This window comes from Musca autumnalis, unplaced genomic scaffold, assembly GCF_047663935.1.
Source record: "Musca autumnalis isolate F117 unplaced genomic scaffold, ASM4766393v1 scaffold_1, whole genome shotgun sequence".
NCBI lineage: Eukaryota > Metazoa > Arthropoda > Insecta > Diptera > Muscidae > Musca > Musca autumnalis.
Genome location: NW_027411644.1, coordinates 284615612 through 284634961, shown reverse-complemented (window position 1 = coordinate 284634961; position 19350 = coordinate 284615612). Strand labels below are relative to the sequence as shown.

General features: G+C 41.3%; 1 protein-coding gene across 1 annotated transcript; it reads right to left on the bottom strand.

Moving 5' to 3' along the window:
* Nucleotides 1-86: 86 nt before the first annotated feature.
* On the bottom strand, nucleotides 87-18222 carry LOC141391326 (G-protein coupled receptor Mth2-like). Its single transcript, XM_073964238.1, has 7 exons — nucleotides 17866-18222; nucleotides 17676-17789; nucleotides 10591-10828; nucleotides 906-1130; nucleotides 727-847; nucleotides 235-447; nucleotides 87-169 (listed from the first exon to the last, which is right to left on the bottom strand). The coding sequence occupies exons 1-7, from the start codon at nucleotides 18217-18219 to the stop codon at nucleotides 94-96; spliced, it is 1341 nt and encodes a 446-aa protein (XP_073820339.1). The 5' UTR covers nucleotides 18220-18222; the 3' UTR covers nucleotides 87-93.
* Between the last annotated feature and the right edge of the window lie 1128 nt (nucleotides 18223-19350).

Genomic DNA, 19350 nt, shown 5'->3' with positions numbered 1-19350 from the left:
CTCTTTATTATTTTCAGGTATGATGTACTCATTAAGACATTTATTTTTTTTTTCAAAGTACATAATTTTGTACACATTTACTGTACGCTTTTTTTATACCGGCAAGGTAGCAAATTCATGGTTGGCAACGATTTCTTTTGAACGACGACGACAACAAGAACAAACAAATCTGAAAGTGTTAAATACCAATGTTAGATTTTGTTTATTAAAAGATTTATCCCCTTAGTTACTTACTTTGATTTTAGAATATTCAAAACATTTTGTTTGAATACAAATAGTATAAAAATCAAAATAGCATCGATCAAATAGACAGTACCCATTATATAATATATTTTCCTTACGAATGGAGTCGCCTGTACACTAACAATAGTTGCAAGGTAGTGGCCAATCTGTGACAGCCCCATCATGGCTGCTAGACGTAGAAATATCAGAAAACAAAAAGCAAAACTAAAGAGGAAAGGTATTTAGTAGTCAGGAAAGGAAGTCAAAGTCCCAATTTACATTAGGCGAGTTTACATGCGGCAATTGTCAGTTTGTAGGTGAGAGAGGGTGCTGAGAGGCAAAGGGTTACCATATGCCTCACCTCTCTCTCCTACAAAATGACAATTGCCGCAAGTAAACTCGCCCAATGTAAATTGGGACAAAGTATGGAAAATGGCACACAAATATGAATAACAATTTACACATATAGTGGTTTTGATTGCACATATGTACATATATACTTACTTTTTCATTATTTTGTAACTTCCAGTTTCAAATTTTGCAGCTTGAAATCTACTTCTAAGGATCTCAAATGTAAGCAAGCAAAAAATTATAAAACTTAATGTCAGAAAAATAATTGTAAAAACTGAACAAAGAAAAAAAAATCAATGACATATCGATTATTATTGCTAAAAACTATTTACCATGTGCATATATTATATCGTTGTGAATAGAGTACGAAATTAGTGGCAACAATGCCAATGCTAGACCCCAAACAAACACAGAATACCATAGAAAACGTTTCCAAATTTCTCTTAAATCGTGCCGAGGATTCAATTTTTTCGCATTACGTCTCATTTCGTAGCAAATAACATTGGTCCAAAGCATACTGGCTATGCCGAAGTACAAGTTTATGCCATTAATAATCGCTAAAAAAGACAATTATAATTTTACCAAAAATAGATTTACCAAATAAGAAGGTATCGGTCGACTTTGCCGACAGAGATTTGTATACTAGGGTTATGACTTTTATACAACCTTGTATCGCTGTATGATATTTTGATGAGTTTTCACCTAAGATTACATAAAATCTTAATTATAAAGTGATTCAATTCCACCCAAAAAAAGGCTTTTAAAGTTTTTATTTTTCAGAACTTTGGACAATTTGTTGAAGTCATTGTAAGCTGAAATCAAGGTATAGGGGCACACAACATAACCAAAATGACATAACTGTTTGTTTCTCACTAATTGCATCCTCATATTCTTACGTATATACATATCATTTATATTATGTATAACTTTATGTCATATATCATAAAAACTAAAAGTGGTTTGTGCGGGACATTTTTCAACATTTAAATGGAATAAAAGTTATTTTAGTCATTAATTAATAGGCGGGGCGTGGTGCAATGGTATGCACACCTGCTTTGCACGCTGAAGGTCGTGGGGTCGATTCCCGGGCCAGTCAACATCAAAATTTTCAACGGTGGCAAAATACCCCTCAGCAATGTTGGCGACATTTCCTGAGTATTTCAGCCATGTAAAACTTCTCTACAAAGTGGTGTCTTAAGACTCGGACTCGGCGATAAACAGTAGGTCCCATATCATTGAGCTAATATGAATCGGGGTGCACTCATTGATATAAGAGAAGTCGCCCTTGTACCGTATGGGATGTTTGTGGAACAATTATATAGTCATTATTAGGCAAAAGGTCATTCATTCGCGCTACAGGGAAATAATTTTGTGAGATTTTTTTTTTCATTTCATAGTATTTTTTCAAAGTGGTTTGTGCGGAACCTTTTTATACCCTCAGCCTTTAGGCTAGAAAGGGTATATACACATTCATACGGGCAAAATGTGCCTCATCGAAATAATGGTTTTAGACCCCAAGTATGTTTGGACGAAATGTGTTTCAGACAATTTGGAGTCGATTGAGCAATGTCCGTCCGTCTGTCTGTCTGGCTGGCTGGTGCGCACGATAACTCTCGAACGGATGAACCGATTCGGCTCAAATGTTGGCTTTCGTAATAAGATGAGCTATATCGGTCCACTCCTTGCGGTACCTCCCCTACAAAAGTTCCAAAATGTTCAGAAAATTTGTGGGCACCATAACTCTTGAAGGGAGTAACCGATTTGGTCCATACTTTGCACATTGTGAAATTTCTACCGGACTTAGATGAGGGTCCAATATGAACTCAATCGGCCCACTCCTTCGGGTACCTCCCACACAAAATTTCGAATAAGTTCAGTTTAGGACCTGCTTTCGAATCGCTTTGTATTCACTGCCCCCCTTTCGACGGTACAAATTTCATCAGGGGCAAGTCCATACTTCCTGAGAAAGTGGCCGGAAAGGTGCAACAAGCCCCTATGACCCCTTGTGTAGTGGTTGGAGCGCAAGATAACTCTCGAACGGATCTGTCAATTCTATCCACAATTTGGCCTTCGTAATATTTTATCAAAACATAGTTTAAATTCGAAGATGGGCTATATCGGTCCACTCCTTCAGGTACCTCCCCCACAAAACTTCAAAAATGTTCGGAAAATTTTTTCGCACGATAACTCTTGAAGGGAGTGACCGATGTAATCCATACTTTGCACATCCTAATATATTTACCAGATATAGATCAGGTTCGAATATGGACTATATATGTCTATTCCTTCTGGTACCTCTCACACAAAATTTCGGATAAGTTCAGTTTAAGACCTGCTCTCGAATCACTTTGATTTTTGTTGAAGCGATTTGCATTCGCTACCTCCATTACGACGGTAAAAGTTTTTTCAAGGGGCAAGTCCATATTTCTAGGCAAAACAGCCCGAAAGGTGTAAAAACCCCTATGTCACCAGCACGATAACTCTCGAACTGTTCAACCGATTTGGTCCAACATTTGGTCTTCGTCATATTATATCCAAATTTAGTTTCATGGTCAATACCAGTCCACATCTTTCGGTACTTCTCCCCAATATTTAAAAAAGTGTCACTAAATGCTAGGACGATATCACTTGAATGGGGCAACCAATTTGGTCCAAACTTTGGATCTCCTAATATTTTATCAAAATTTAGTTTAACTTCTAAAATGGCCCATATCGGCCCTCCCTAAGGGTACATGCCCTACAAAAGTTCAACATTTGTGTCTTAGTGCAGTTTATTCCTAATCCACATTTTTGTCGGCAAGTTCAAATGTCCCAAATTCTGAAGAGACCCTAAATACATTCTGTCCGGAGGTGAATGTTTCGCTTCACATTGGCTGAAGGTATATATCTGTCGGCAAAGCCGACTGACACTTTTTTACTTGTTTTATAATAAAATTGATTTAACGTCATGTTAGGCATTAATAGGCAAAAGCTCATCCATTTTCACTATAGGAAACCATTTTTGAGAAAAAATTCCAAAAGTCATGACCCTAATGTAATGTATAAAAATAATTTTCCCCAATAATTATGTATTTAGAAGGTTTTCAGATTTTGTGGTCCGTTTTGGACTTACGAACTTGCCGACAAAAGTATATACCTATTTGGATTAAAGCTCAAAAGTGTTGCGGATGAGGTAACTGAAGGCATGCATCGGCATGGTCCATTTTGGAAGTGGATCAAGTCATTTCAGCTGGTCACCATATAACTTAGAGGTTTTTGACCACTACTTAGAAGAAGCCTGGACTTGTCCATGAAAAACATGATATCGTCGAAAACAGGACCACAAGATCGTAAATTTCACTTAAACATAAATTTTGAACTTTTTTGGGGGATGTACCCTAAGGAAAACACCGATATGGACCACTTTCGAAGTTTTGGGAAGGTCATAATCGTCTGGTCTTGGTGGACTTTAATGTGCATCATTTGATGTGGCATTCGGCCCTCGGAAACGACCAGTAACGACAGAATTAACGACGAATGTCGGTAGTTAACGATAATTTTCGGTTAGTGCTATTCTGTATACAAATTTTAACGATTTTTGTCGGTAAATATCGTCGTTAACTACCGAACATTATTGTTAAGTTAACAACCAAAAAAAAGTAGTCGTTAAGTCTTAACGACAGTCCCTTATGACAATATTTTGCTGATTTCTTAGTTGATTTATGTTAATATAGCGGGTATAGAAGGTAAACTCCGCTTATTCTGGGCAATTTTTTCTAAGGCATATAGATGAGGGCTAACTTATACATATGAAGACTACGCTAAAAAGTACACAATTTTCTTAAAGAAGAAAAACATTAGCTACAGCTTCAAAAGGACCCAAGGATTGGACTGTTATAAAGCATGCGAAGCATGCCAAGAAGAGAACAGCCCAAAATATGAATGTAGTCAAACTATTGGCAGCTTATGACTGTGTGTTAGTGTATTTAATGCACCCACGCTACAAATCAAAACATTATCTCTCTTTCGTACGCTCTTTTTATACATTCGGGTCGTATGTGTGTAAATTGCCGAATAACTTCGGCACCGCCGTGCCAAAGAAGAACACAATGGTTATAAAGGACCTACTCAATGAATTGCATACTGCTTTCTAGAAGACTTCCGTTGACATTAATGCCGTATTGAGGACAAAACGTGTATAGTATTGTTTTAACTACCTTTAAATATGTAAAGTCAAATGACGGTAACGTGGATCCACGAACATCACTGAAGGAGCTTAAGTCATGTAAAATTTCAAAGCTCAATCTTCATATGATGAAACTAGATCTTCTTTTTTTTCGCTGTTCCAATTTCCTGACACACCCCAAAATATGACCTTAACTTTGTAATTAGAAAAAAACTGCACTTTAAATACCAAAAAAATTTACCATTTTTATTATTTTTAAATCAAACGCACAATAAGGAGTGACCCTCTGACCAATGATCCGGAATGATTATTTTTACTTTTGATCCTAGAATATTCGCTTTTATTGCTTAAAACTACTGAAAACATCTTAAGAAAATCTTCTTTACTGTCATCTGTAGAGCCAACTTCGCGGCACCATGCCCTCGTAAAAATTATGATTTCTTTCACGTAGTCCCGTATCACTTGCACTCACGATTCAACTACTGATCTGGCTACAAACATGTTGCTGGGTATTTTGTGTTGCAGCGATATTCTGTGGAATGTAATAACATACATAAGTACATATATCCTGAAACAAAACCACCAAAATCTATACATTGGTCATTTGTCGCCCAGAAACACACACATACGCTTTAGGGATTGGCGATACTCTTGATACTGGCAGACTCTTATCTAAGGCACATTCCGTCAAAAAGCAGTCATTTGTTCCTCCTTTAAGCGCTTTTTGTTTTAAAGTCGCGAAGAAATAAAGTTTTCAATTTATAAATACATTTATAAATATTAAAATAAAATAATTGACATTTTTCATTCCATCGATATTCGTCGGTATGAGTTAACGATTTCTACAATCGGTAACATAAAGTTACAGAATAGCACAATCGTTAACTCAACCGAATATTTTTGTTAACTACCGATGTCGGTTCGTTATTTAAAAAAGTTACAGAATCGCACTACAGAGGGGTACAGCGCTGGCTGAGCAGATTGATAGCTCTACGTTTGGCTCGGTCAATAAGGACGCCCTTGCCAGAATTAGAGGAGAGTGTCACAGTTCGCTAGATATAACCATTGTGTCACCTGGTTTGACAAATGACGTCACCTGGCAACCTGTCATTTCCCTTGGGTCAGATCATCTCCCCATAATTGTGTCCAATAGCAGACCACCCGATTTCATCACCTCTGAACGTCGTACATTCATCAATCATGGAAAGCTCATTAGCCGAGAGTTAACCAATCACCGCTTCAGTGAACTACCCAATCTTTTTGATGTTCAGGTAGTAGCGGAAAGGACGTTCCGAGACATCATCACTGCTGCAGCCGCACGCCATATACCTGCCGTTCGAATACCCCAAGTAAGAGCAAACTTCCCAGCAGAGGAGACGGGATTAGCAAATGAGCGTTGTTATTGTTGTAGCAGCTTCTACAAGTACATGTAAATCTTTATTTTATTGATTCGGCGCTGCCTCCAGCTCCAAGTTCAGAAAGGACGCCACCTGAATAGGAAGAGAGAGTGGAGTTAAGTTAGTCGGCTTGGCTGGGCAGTTAAACAGGTGTTGCGTTGTATGCGGACCGGTGCCACATGCTGGGCAGATATTCCGCGTGCCATCAATCTTGGCCCAGTAAGAATTGAGGCGGCTGCACCAACCAGATCTAAGTTGTGCCAACACGACTCTCGTTTGTCTTGGCAGCTGTTGTTCTTCTGCTGCCACGGGTGGTGGATGATCGTCGAGGACGATATTCGCACTGTATGCTGCCAGAGCCTCTGCAACCGCATCAGTGTGAATGTCCCCTTAACCTGCCTGGTATGTACGTTGATCTAGAGGTTCTCTTTTATATCTTTGGACCTCTCTCTCCAGATCTCGATAATCCTCCCTAACTTGCCTGGGGGGTTCAGGCATATCCACCAGATGGTGATTTGGGTGGTCTTACCTATAGCATCCAAGTAAGTACTGCATCGTCAACATCCTGTTGTATAGACGCACAGGAAGGATCTTGGTCTCCTCATGTAAATGGTCCACTGCAGACATGAGGGGACACCCTGTAGCTGTTCTCAGGGCAGCATTCTGGCAAATTTGTAGTTTATCCCATTGCGTATCACTTACGTTAGCATACCACGCTGGCGCCGCATAGCTTACCACAGACCGACCTATCGCGTTGTATGTGGTTAACAAGGTTTCTTTATCTGCACCCCAAGTGCTGCCGGCTAGGGACTTGAGGACCTTGTTCCTGTTTCTCCGCTTATCGCAGATAACTGTAGTGTGGTGGGAGCTTCATCTGCGCCGTCCATGTGGTGAACAGTGTGGCTGTTGACTTAGTGGTGGATATTTTCATATTCCTCGCGGGGAAAAACTCTACAAGATCAATGAGATAGGCATTTATCCTGTCACAAAGATTACCGATGTTGGGACCTCGTAATCCGTAAAACCTCATCCGCGTACGTAATTAACTCAATACCGTCGGGAGGGCGTGGAAGTGCAGAGAGGTAGAGGCTAAACAGTTCCGGAGATATCACTCCTCCTTGGGGAACTCCCTGCTTCACTCTACGGGGTTTGGACTTCTTGTCTCTGAATTCCACGTATGACTGGCGACCACACAAATAGTTGATGACCCAGCGTTTCAGACAAGGCCGGAGGGTACTATTCTTGATATCCTCGGACAGCCTAGCATGGCTGACCGTATCAAATGCTTTGGTCAGATCCAATGCTACCATCACTGTTCTGTGACATGGTTTGTCCTGGTTGAGTCCTCGTCCAAATGGAAATGGCGTGCAGTGCTGTTGTGGTACTGTGCTGCTTCCGGAATCCGTGTTGATGATCCGCAACTGGATAACGGGAACTATTAGGGTGGCTAGCGATAAGTTGAGGACCTTGCTTAAATACTCGAATCCTGGTCATTCCCAAGAGCTGAATGCCATAACTCATGATGCGCATTGAAGTCCCCTAGGACCAGCCGGTTATCACCTCGCAACAGGGATCTGATGTTAGGCAAATAACGCGGGGCACAGCTATTGACCGGCGGGATATACGCATTGAGCAGTTCTATCTCGGAGATTCCACACCTTACCGCTACCCCCATACACTCCAAGTATGGGTCCCTAGAGTCTAGCTCAGGCGAGATAGGTCTGTACTGGACAGACTGGTGCAGTAGGAATGCAAGCTCTCCACACCCACTTCTCGTACGATCCTTGGTTCGAAGACCATCGCAGTTCAACTGCAAGAATGCAACATCCTCAGGAACTGGGACAGCAATACGCGGTGTTAATGGCTGCGGCTGATACTGCTGTCGGGGAGATTGCTGGGGAGTTTCATAATCCGATGATGTTTACGATGAAGACTCACTGGGGTTCATCTTGGTGCAGCACGAAGCAATATAAACCCTGTCGTAATACTCCCTCAGGAAGGTCAGGCCTGAACAGTTCCTGAAATGCACCCATCCTCGTCACCCGTTGCATCTCATTGACACCGACCTATGGTGGATGAGACGTTGACAAACGGTGCAAAACCATGGCCCGGGGTTATTTTCAATCCCTGCACGGACCAAAAGAATCCGGAGCAGGCATTCCGGGACATGCCGCTCCCAAAATAAAAATAAAGACGAACTCGAACAAGTAGTTGCTGAGTTGGAGGCCCCTGGCCGAGAAGATGATTTCTCGGGTCAATCCGGTACATAGAACCGGCCGTCAACCGACAGTCTGTCGAGCACCTCTGGAGTGACTGGGCGAAGAGAAGAGAATTACGTCTCATCGGATCTCTTTCTGCCGACAATGAACCACCACAGTTTACAATGCATGATGTTGCGAATGCCATCAGGAACGCTTAATCGTCCAAAGCGTTGGACCCTGATGGAATCTCCATGGTCCCGCTACTGAAGCCAGGGAAGGATGCCAGCAAAAGTGACTCGTACAGGCCGATTTCCCTTTTGTCGCCTGTAGCAAAGACCCTTGAGGCCTTTGCTCTCCCCAGCGTCAGAAATAGCTATCTAGTTACCGATCATAAGCATGGATTCCGTAAGCAGCACAGCACGACAACGGCGCTGCACGCCATCTCCTCACATATTTGTCAAGGAGTCAACCAGAGACCGCCATGTGATAGAACAGTGATGATGGCGCTTGACTTATCAAAAGCGTGCAGTGCCTGACAGTAGGCACTCCACGTTGTTTGAGGATATTGAGCAGACAACACTCGGACCAAGCTTGAAACGTTGGATAATCAATTATATGTGTGGACGCCAGTCGTGCGTGGAATTCAGGAACAAGAAGTCCAAGCATGGAGTTTCTCAAGGAGGGGTGATATCTCCGGAACTGTTTACCCCTCCAGACGGTATTAAGATCATAACGTATGCGGATGATTGTGTGATCTTGGCGTCAGCTACCTTCCCTGATATTATCTGTGAAAGGCTGAATTTCTAATTGACCGATCGTACTATCTTTTTCCACGCGAGGAATATGCGAATATCCGCCACTAAATCTACGGCCATTCTGTTCACCACATAAACGGCAGAAGTGAGAACAGGGTTCAATGTCATGGTCGTTGGTGGCAGAATTCCGACCATAAACTACCCCAAAATTCTAGGGGTCACATTCGACAGCATGTTCATATCGTACGCGCATGTCGCAGCTATCTGTGACAAGCTGAGATGTAGAAACAAGGTACTCAAGTCCCTAACAGGCAGTACTTGAGGTGCACATCCCCCATCTATCGCAGCTGTGGAGTGTCTACTGCCACGACAAACAAGAGTAATTTTGGCTCAACTACGGTCGGGATGGTGAAGCCGTCAAAATTTCTATAGGGTTAGGATTGTTGACACCGTGTAAAACATCTGTCCAACATGCGGCACAGACCCGCATGACACAATGCACCTTTTTAGTGTCCTGTCAAACATATTCCATGAGATCTGTGGTTACATCCCATTGAAGCAGCCACATTCCTAGAACTGGGGATAGACCCAGAGCCGGATTAAGCAGACGAATGAACTTGCAAACATAAAATAAAAACACTGTTACAACAACAACATGAGCAGTGAGATGCCATCTAAACCAAGGGCTTTGGATGGTTTGGGTTTGGAGATAACCGTTTCAACATCATTGGATGTGAAGGAGATAGTAGATTGCAGATCTCTGTTCAGATTCTTGCATCTCCTGATAACAATTTGGGTCTGAATTCAGAACTGACACTTTTTGGCATCGCACTACTGAATGTTAACGAAGGCGATAGCAGGGAAATTTTTATTCATTTCGAAACAAGACAAGCTCTTTATTTACTATAGGCCAATGCTGCTTCGAATAGGTGTTGTACTGGTAATGATGGTCCAACACCTGTGCTTAAGAACAAACACGTCTAACTTGGTACTCAGCTGCTCAATTCCCTCATCAGCTGGGTTTCCGGCACGATGTTGGTCGCGTTGTTGTGCTGATCTCTGGATTCCCTGGCTAGAAAGTTTGGTCTCATAGGAGGAATTCTGCCCGCTGCCGCTGGAATAAAACGCTTAGCCGCTTTGAGAATTGTTTCCATGAATATTTGATCACTCTTCCTAGAGCATGGACGCAAAACTACGGAACCGATTTCACTGAAATTTTCAGGGATGTACAGGGATGGCTCCCGGTGAAAATAGGCTGCATAGTTTGTTTGATATTAAAAAACGCTCAATTTTCAATAATAACGAATGTATCGGTTTGAAAATTTACGAATTAATCTAAAATCTAGGTATTTCTTTTGGGCCTAAAGACCCGATCACGTCTCCTATGAATAGTCAAGCATAAAGTCAATAAAAAGTCGTCATTACGACGGACCAGCAACGCGGCCCGGGGTCTGCTAGTATACGATAAAAAAAATTATTTAATGGTTTAAACAACTCACCAATATCATTTGATTTTAGAAATGGATAGATGTAATGATAAAAAAACATCATAAGTATGATTAACGTTGGTATTAAAGATATTCCATAGCTTACAAAGAGTTTAGTTTGCATATTTTGTCGTAATTCCTTAATGGATCCATATATGAGCATGATCAGCACAGCTAATACTATTGTGCTTATGATCATTGTGAAGAATGTAGTTATGTGCCTGTTTCCAGAGGCAGCCACAGATATTTCCTGAAAATAAAAAGATAACTCTGAGTTAAGAAGAGTGTCATATGTATGTATAGTAGAGTGGTTTTACAAAATCGATGTCTGATGTTTTATGCGGCATACCCCTAAAATGTTTAATTTTGTTATATTTTAAGATCGCCAAAGTTTGAGCACAATCGGAATATGTTAACACGTGCCACTGGGGCCTCAAAGTTCCCATGGGCCCATATATTACTTACTTACTTAGCTGGCCCATTACAGAACATTTGTTCCATAGGCCGAACTAAAAAAAGATCTCCATTTCTCTCTATTTGTTGCTTCGCACTCTGGAATACCGCGCCTTTTCATCTAATCATCCACTTGTTTGCGCCATCTATTCCTTGGCCTGCCAATTCTGAGTGCACTGCCAAGCGGTTCGAATTTATACGCCTTTTTAACGGGTTCATCATCGCTCATTCTTATGATATGGCCTAGCCAACGCAATCGCTGCATCTCGATACGTTTAACTATATTCATGTCTTTGTATAGCTGATATAGCTCGTGGTTCATACGACGTCGATATTCACCGTCAACGCAAATCGGCCCGTAGATCTTTCGAAGAATTTTCCTCTCAAACACACCAAGCACTGCCTTATCTGCTTGCGCAAGTACCCATGCTTCGGAGCCATACAAAAGCACGGTTAGTACAGTGTTTTGTAGAGCGATATTTTTGTTTGACGAGATGTGGCATTGTTTTTAAACTGCTTACTTAAACCATAGTAGCTTCTGTTGGCCAATACAATTCTTCTTATTTCACAACTTATGTTGTTTGTTATGTTTATGGCAGTGCCGAGGTAGACGAAGTCTTTAACTACCTCAAAATTATAGGTACCAACTTCCACAGTTGGTCCGAGCTCTATGGACGCTTTGCGCGTCAACACCATAAATTTGGTCTTTTCGCCGTTTACCAGCCAGACCCACTTTCGCAGATTCTGCTTCGACCTTCCTAAAGGCATCAGTTACTTTCTTCGCTGATAGTCCCATGATGTCTATATCATCAGCATAATCAAGTAACATGTGGCTATTGGTGTAGATTGTGTCACTTCTTTTGACGTTTGCCTCTCGTATAACCTTTTCCAGCAGGATGTTGAAGAGATCACACGAAAGGCTGTCTCCTTGTCTGAAACCTCTTTTGGTACCAAAGTCTTCGGAGAGGTTCTTTCCTATTTTAACTAAGGACCTCGTGTCAGTTAAAGTCATTTTACAGAGCCGGATGAGCTTTGCGGGGATACCAAATTCGGACATGGCTTGGAATAACTTTGAACGCAGCGGGCTGTCGAAGGCTGCTTTATGATCGACAAAAAGGTGAAAGGTGTCGATCTGCATCTCTTGGGTCTTCTCCAGGATTTGCCGCAGGGTAAATATCTGGTCAATGGTGGACTTGCCAGATCTAAAGCCGCATTGGTATGGTCCAATTATCTCGTTGACCATATGCTTCAGTCGTTCGCACAATATCCCTGACACGATGTTGTAGGCAATAGGGAGTAGACTTATGCCTCTATAGTTAGAGCATACAGTCTTATCTCCCTTCTTGTGGACGGGGCACAGGATGCTCAGGTTCCAATCGTCGGGTAGGCGTTCTTCCTGCCAGATGGTGGTAACTAGCTGATGCATACACCTTATCAGCGCGTCGCCTCCGGTTTTAAACAGCTCGGCTGGTAAGCCATCGGCTCCTGCTGCTTTATTATTCTTCAGCCGGTTGATTGCTATTTTTACCTCATCTTGGCCGGGCGGTATACATTCTATATCATCTTCTGGGATTGGATCTGTGGTATCATCGTCTTCGCTACTATTGGATACCAGCAGATTGGAGTAATGTTCCTTCCATATCCTGAGCACGTTATCTGTATCTGTTACCAGATTACCTTGCTGGTCTCTACAGGAGGATGTGCCTGTACCAAAGACATCTGTTTGATGTTTCACTCTTTGGTAGAATTTTCGGACTTCATTCTGGCTCCTGTACATCTCGATTTTTTTACACTTCCGCTTTTCCATTTCTCTATTTTTCTTGCGGAAAAGACGTTTCTCTTCTCTCCTTTTCTCCCGAAATCTCTCTCGTGCGCTACGCGTTGCTGCTGATTGTAAAGTAGCTCTATATGCCGCATTTTTCTCTTCGGTAGCAGCACGACACTCCTGATCATACCATGAAATCCTTTGTGGAGGTATCTGGAAGTTTGGATTTTGCGGCAGTTTGCATGGAGTGGGCAATATTTTGCCATTGTGTTGTTATGTTATCGGGACAAGGAGTGCTCGCGATAAGCAATTGGGCTAGTTGAGTGGAATATAATGTGGCTATCTGTTGTGTTTGCTGCCTATCGATGTCCAACTTCCGCGTTGTGTCTGTTCGTGCTTTATTTGCAACGTTTAGACGGATACGTACCTTTGCTGCAACAAGGTAGTGGTCCGATGAATGTCTTCCATCTATCACAACATGATCAATTTGATTTCTTGTTTTCTGATTTGGAGACAGCCAGGTGCCCTTATGAATATCGAGATGATTAAATCTGGTACTGCTAACTACCAATTTTTTTTGCAGCTGCAAAGTCTATCAGCCTCATACCATTGTCAGATGTTTCACAGTGGAGACTGAATTTCCCGACGGTTGGGCCCAAGATATTCTATATTCCAATTTTGGCATTAAAATCGCCTAGAATGATTTTAATGTCATGGACAGGGCAACGGTCATATGTATCTTCTAAGCGCTCGTAAAATATATCTTTGGTCTGTTCGTCCTTGTCTTCAGTGGGTGCATGAGCGCAAATAAAGCTGATGTTGAAAAATTTTGCTTTTATTCGAATTGTAGCAAGTCTTTCATTCACTGGTGTGAAGCTGGAGACCAGGTGTTTTAACCTCCGACCAACTACAAATCCGCAACCAAACTCATGCTTTGTATCATGGCAGCTATAATACAGTGCGTCACCTTTAGGTGTTGTTGTGACGCCTTTCCCATTCCATCGTATTTCCTGTATGGCAGTAATGTCGGTCTTGTACTTTTCAAGTACATCTGCCAATGCGTAAACTGCACCTTCTCTATAAAGAGTGCGAACATTCCAGGTGCAGATTCGCAGATCATGGTCCTTAAAACGTTTGCGGGGTTCGTCAACTTTAGAGGGGTTCGTTTTTCTTTTCTTTCGTTTTGTCATAGTAGGCTGTTTTTTCTAGGGGAGGGTTACTAACCCGACGCCCAAACCCAAGCTTTTAACGTTCTTATGGGTGAACGCGCGGCACATGTTAGCTCACTACCTTTAACGGGTGTTAAAGACAGTTCCCCAGGTGACACCACGGGGAGGTCAGTGTCCACTTGAGATGAAAGAGGGACCAAGATAAATTCTGGGCTTTGCCATGTTAAAACCGGTCAGGACCGTTCCTTGGTATCTTTCATCCCCTACGTCACCCTAGTGCAGTTTCGTGAAAATTCACCATTGGCCCCACTTTGAAGCCCCAGTGGTACGTGTTAGCATATTCCGATTGTGCACAAACTATGGCAATCTTAAAATTTTACAAAACTAAACACTTTAGGGGGTACCGCCTAAAAAAATCCGACATCGATTTTTCCCTTTGAGTTAAAACCAGTCTAATGTATATCTGTGTATATTTTATTGAAAATGTCTAATTGAAATAGGTCCAGGTTTTGGTATAGCTCCATATAACTGTATCGGCAGATTTAAGGTATTATTATTCAGACACATTTTCCAATAATTTTCTATAAAAAGTTACTAAAAGCCCCTATCAAAAATTGTCAACATTCACTTTTTGTTATAGCCTCCATATAACAGTTCGTTCTATTTTCGCTTTTGGTGTGTCCGATTTTAGATATGTATTCTGATGGATCTAGCCACATATGTGTGATTAAAGTTTGGCTCATGGTACTTACTTACTTACTTAGCTGGCCCATTACAGAACATTTGTTCTATAGGCCGAACTAAGAAGAGATCTCCTTTCCTCTCTATTTGTTGCTTTGCACTCTGGAATACCGCGCCTTGTCATCTCATCATCCACTTGTTTGCGCCATCTATTCCTTGGCCTGCCAATTCTGCGTGCACCGCCAAGCGGTCCGTAATTATACGCCTTTTTAGCGGGTTCATCATCGCTCATTCTTATGATATGGCCTAGCCAACGCAATCGCTGCATCTCGATACGTTTAACAATATTGATGTCGTTGTATAGCAGATACAGCTCGTGGTTCATGCGACGTCGATATTCACCGTCAACGCAGATTGGTCCGTAGATCTTTCGAAGAATTTTTCTCTCAAACACACCAAGCACTGCCATGTCTGCTTGCGCAAGTACCCAGACTTCGGAGCCATACATCAGCACGGGTAGTATCAGTGTTTTGTAGAGCGTTATTTTTGTTTGACGAGATGTGGCTTTGTTTTTAAACTGCTTACTTAATCCAAAGTAGTATCTGTTGGCCAATACAATTCTTCTTTTTATTTCACAACTGATGTCGTTTGTTGTGTTGACGGAGGTGCCGAGGTAGACGAAGTCTTTTACTACCTCAATATTATAGGAACCAACTTCCACAGTCGGTCCGAGCTCAATGGACGCATTGCGCGTCGACACCATCAACTTGGTCTTCTCACCGTTTACCGCCAGACCCACTTTAGCAGATTCTCCTTCGACCTTTATAAAGGTATCAGTTACTTCTTTTACTGATCGACCCATGATGTCTATATCATCAGCATAAGCAAGTAACATGTGACTATTGGTGTAGATTGTGTCATTTCTTTTGACGTTTGCCTCTCGTATAACCTTTTCCAGCAAAATGTTGAATAGGTCACACGAAAGGCTGTCGCCTTGTCTGAAACCTCTTTTGGTACAAAATTCTTCGGAGAGGTTCTTTCCAATTTTAACTAAGGACCTCGTGTCAGTAAAGTCATTTTACAGAGCCGGATGAGCTTTGCGGGGATACCAAATTTGGACATGGCTTGGAATACCTTTGAACGCAGCGGGCTGTCGAAGGCTGCTTTATGATCGACAAAAAGGTGAAAGGTGTCGATCTGCATCTCTTGGGTCTTCTCCAGGATTTGCCGCAGGGTAAATATCTGGTCAATGGTGGACTTGCCAGGTCTAAAGCCGCATTGGTATGGTCCAATAATCTCGTTGACCATTGGCTTTAGTCGTTCGCACAATATCCCTGACACGATCTTGTAGGCAATAGGGAGTAGACTTATGCCCCTATAGTTAGAGCATACAGTCTTATCTCCCTTCTTGTGGACGGGGCACAGGATACTCAGGTTCCAATCGTCGGGTACTCGTTCTTCCTGCCAGATGGTGCTAACTAGCTGATGAATACACCTTATCAGCATGTCGCCTCCGGTTTTGAACAGCTCGGCTGGTAAGCCATCGGCCCCTGCTGCCTTATTATTCTTCAGCCGATTTATTGCTGTATTTACCTCATCTTGGCTGGGCGGTATACATTCAATACCATCTTCTGGGATTGGGACTGTGGTATCTTCGTCGTCTTCGCTGCTATTGGATACCAACAGATTTGAAAAATGTTCTTTCCATATCCTGAGTACACTATCTGTATCAGTTACCAAATTACCTTGCTGGTCTCTACAGGAGGATGTGCCTGTACCAAAGCCGTCAGTTTGATGCTTGACTCTTTGGTAGAATTTTCGGACTTCATTCTGGCTCCTGTACATCTCGATTTTTTCACACTCCCGCTTTTCCATCTCTCTCTTTTTCCTGCGGAAAAGACGTTTCTCCTCTCTCCTTTTCTCCCTGTATCTCTCTCGTGCGCTACGCGTTGCTACGGATTGTAAAGTAGCCTTATATGCCGCATTTTTCTCTTCGGTGGCAGCACGACACTCCTCATCATACCATGGATTCCTTGGTGGAGGTCTCTGGTATCCAAGTATGGATTTTGCGGCTGTTTGCATGGAGTGGGCAATGCTTTGCCATTGCGCTGATATGTTATCGGGATGAGGAGGGCTTTGATTAAGCAATTGGGCTAGTTGAGTGGAATATGCTGTGGCTATCTGTTGTGATTGCAGCTTACCGATGTCTAACTTTCGTGTTGTGTCTGTTCGTACTTTGTTTGCTACGTTTAAGCGGGTGCGTACCTTTGCTGCAACAAGGTAGTGGTCCGAATCAATGTTTGCGCCTCGGAACGATCGATGAATGTCTTCCATCTATCACAACATGATCAATTTGGTTTCTTGTTTTCTGATCTGGAGACAGCCAGGTGCCCTTATGAATATCGAGATGATTAAATCTGGTACTGCTAACTACCATGTTTTTTGCAGCTGCAAAGTCTATCAGTCTCATACCATTGTCAGATGTTTCACTGTGGAGACTGAATTTCCCGACTGTTGGGCCAAAGATATTCTCCTTTCTAATTTTGGCATTAAAATCGCCTAGAATGATTTTAATGTCATGGGCAGGGCAACGGTCATATGTTTCTTCTAAGCGCTCGTAAAATATATCTTTGGTCTGTTCATCCTTTTCTTCAGTGGGAGCATGAGCGCATATATGGCAGTAATATCGGCCTTGTACCTTTCAAGGACATTTGCCAATGCGTAAACTGCACCTTCTCTATAAAGAGTGCGAACATTTCAGGTGCAGATTCGCAGATCATGGTGCTTAAAACTTTTACGGGGTTCGTCAACATTAGAGGGGTTCGTTTTTCTTTTCTTTCGTTTTTTCATAGGCTGTTTTTTCTAGGGGAGGGTTACTAACCCGTTCGACCCGGCTGAACTTACTTCCTTTTTTAATTGATTTATTCTATTTTATCTTTGTTTATTTGTTCTTTTCAATCGGAATTTTTTGTGTTCAGATTAATATAATCTAAATAAATTTACACATTCATAATACATTGTTCACCTACCTGGGCATTTTCCACTTCCTTAGTTTCATTACAGTTTATGTCAATGGGTAAGAGGACATATTGCTTCTGTTCACTGGCGAAGTATGGGGCAAAACAATAATTCCCAAAAATATACTGAAAAACAATTTCAATGTGGGATATATATTTCTATATAATTTCAAGCGATAATTAAAATCTTCACTTTTCTTACTTTGGTCTCTAAAATTTCATAATCAAAATTTGTGAAATGTTTTGATGTTTTACACGGTGTTTGTTCTTCGAAATCAAATTCTTTAAGCAAATCCACAGAGCTGAAGAAGTCACGACCCAAATCAAGTTTTTTATTCCATGAAACATTGGCATCTTCAGATAACATCTCACATTGTTTTTCGTCAAAGTTATAGAATTGATTTTTATCACAACATAAATTCATGCAAAGTTTGGAACGATCGTGACATTTGAACTTGCCATCAGCAGAAACAGTGGTAAGAACAAAAATAACGCCGAGCAAAATTAAAAACGTCATCGAAATATTTTTTTTTATTTTAATAAAGCGATCTAGCATGCGTATTTCTATGTTGTAAACGAAATACTGAAATAGCTGTTGAAACTTCATTTTACTTTCTGCAATTGCAAATCGGTTCTGTAATCTACAAACATCGAAAGGCATACTGCATTCGTCATGGCTTCGGTAACACTTTACAATTTGTAACCACATTTCCAGGTTTGCCTTTTGATACAATTTCCGATAAAATATATAAAATATGAAATATAAAACATAAAATATAAAAGATAACAAATTTAAAATATAAACTATAAAAATTTGAAATATAAAATATGAAATAAAAAGTATAAAATATTAAATATAAAATATAAATATATATAAAATATTAAAATATAAAACATGTAAGAAAGGCGTTAAGTTCGGCCGGCTGAAATTGTTATACCCTCCCTCCACCACGAATTGTGATGAAGTAAAATGGAACAATTAGTTTCCTTTTGTTCAGTAATTTCGGTAAAACAATGTGGCTAACCTTCAGGAGGTACCGTTCTATGAAGGCTATATTAAGGCGTGAACCTTGTAGAGAAGTTTTAGATGGCTGAAATACTCAGGAAATGTCGCCAACATTATTGAGGGGTATTTGGCCACCGTTGAAAATTTTAATGTTGCCTGGCCGGGGAATCGATCCCACGACCTTTAGTGTGAAAGGCGGGTGTAAATACCATTGCACGACGAAGGCGTGGACCTATACCGATAAAATTCTGGGAGAAAGTTTTATACCCTGAACGAAGACTAAGTACCATATTTCAGCCATTTCGGTGTGATAATGAAGCTAAAACCTTCAAAATACCGTAAATCGCGCGGTTCCGTTTTATGGGGGCTATATCAAAATGTGGACCGATATAGCCCATTTGCAATACCAAACACCCTAGGAGTAATAGAAACATCTATTCCGAATTACAAAGATCTATCATAAAAATTGCGAGCTGTAAGTTGATTTCCACAGACGGACGGACGGACAGACGGACATGGTTAGCAAATTTCAGCCATTTCGGTGTGATGGCTGAAATTTGGGTCCACGCCTTCATATCGACGCCTCCAAACAATAGTATGCTAAGTCGACTTAGCATGTTTTCAAGTTCTTTACATTTTTATATTTAATGTCCTTTAACTTAAATTCTGGCAAATGTTGGT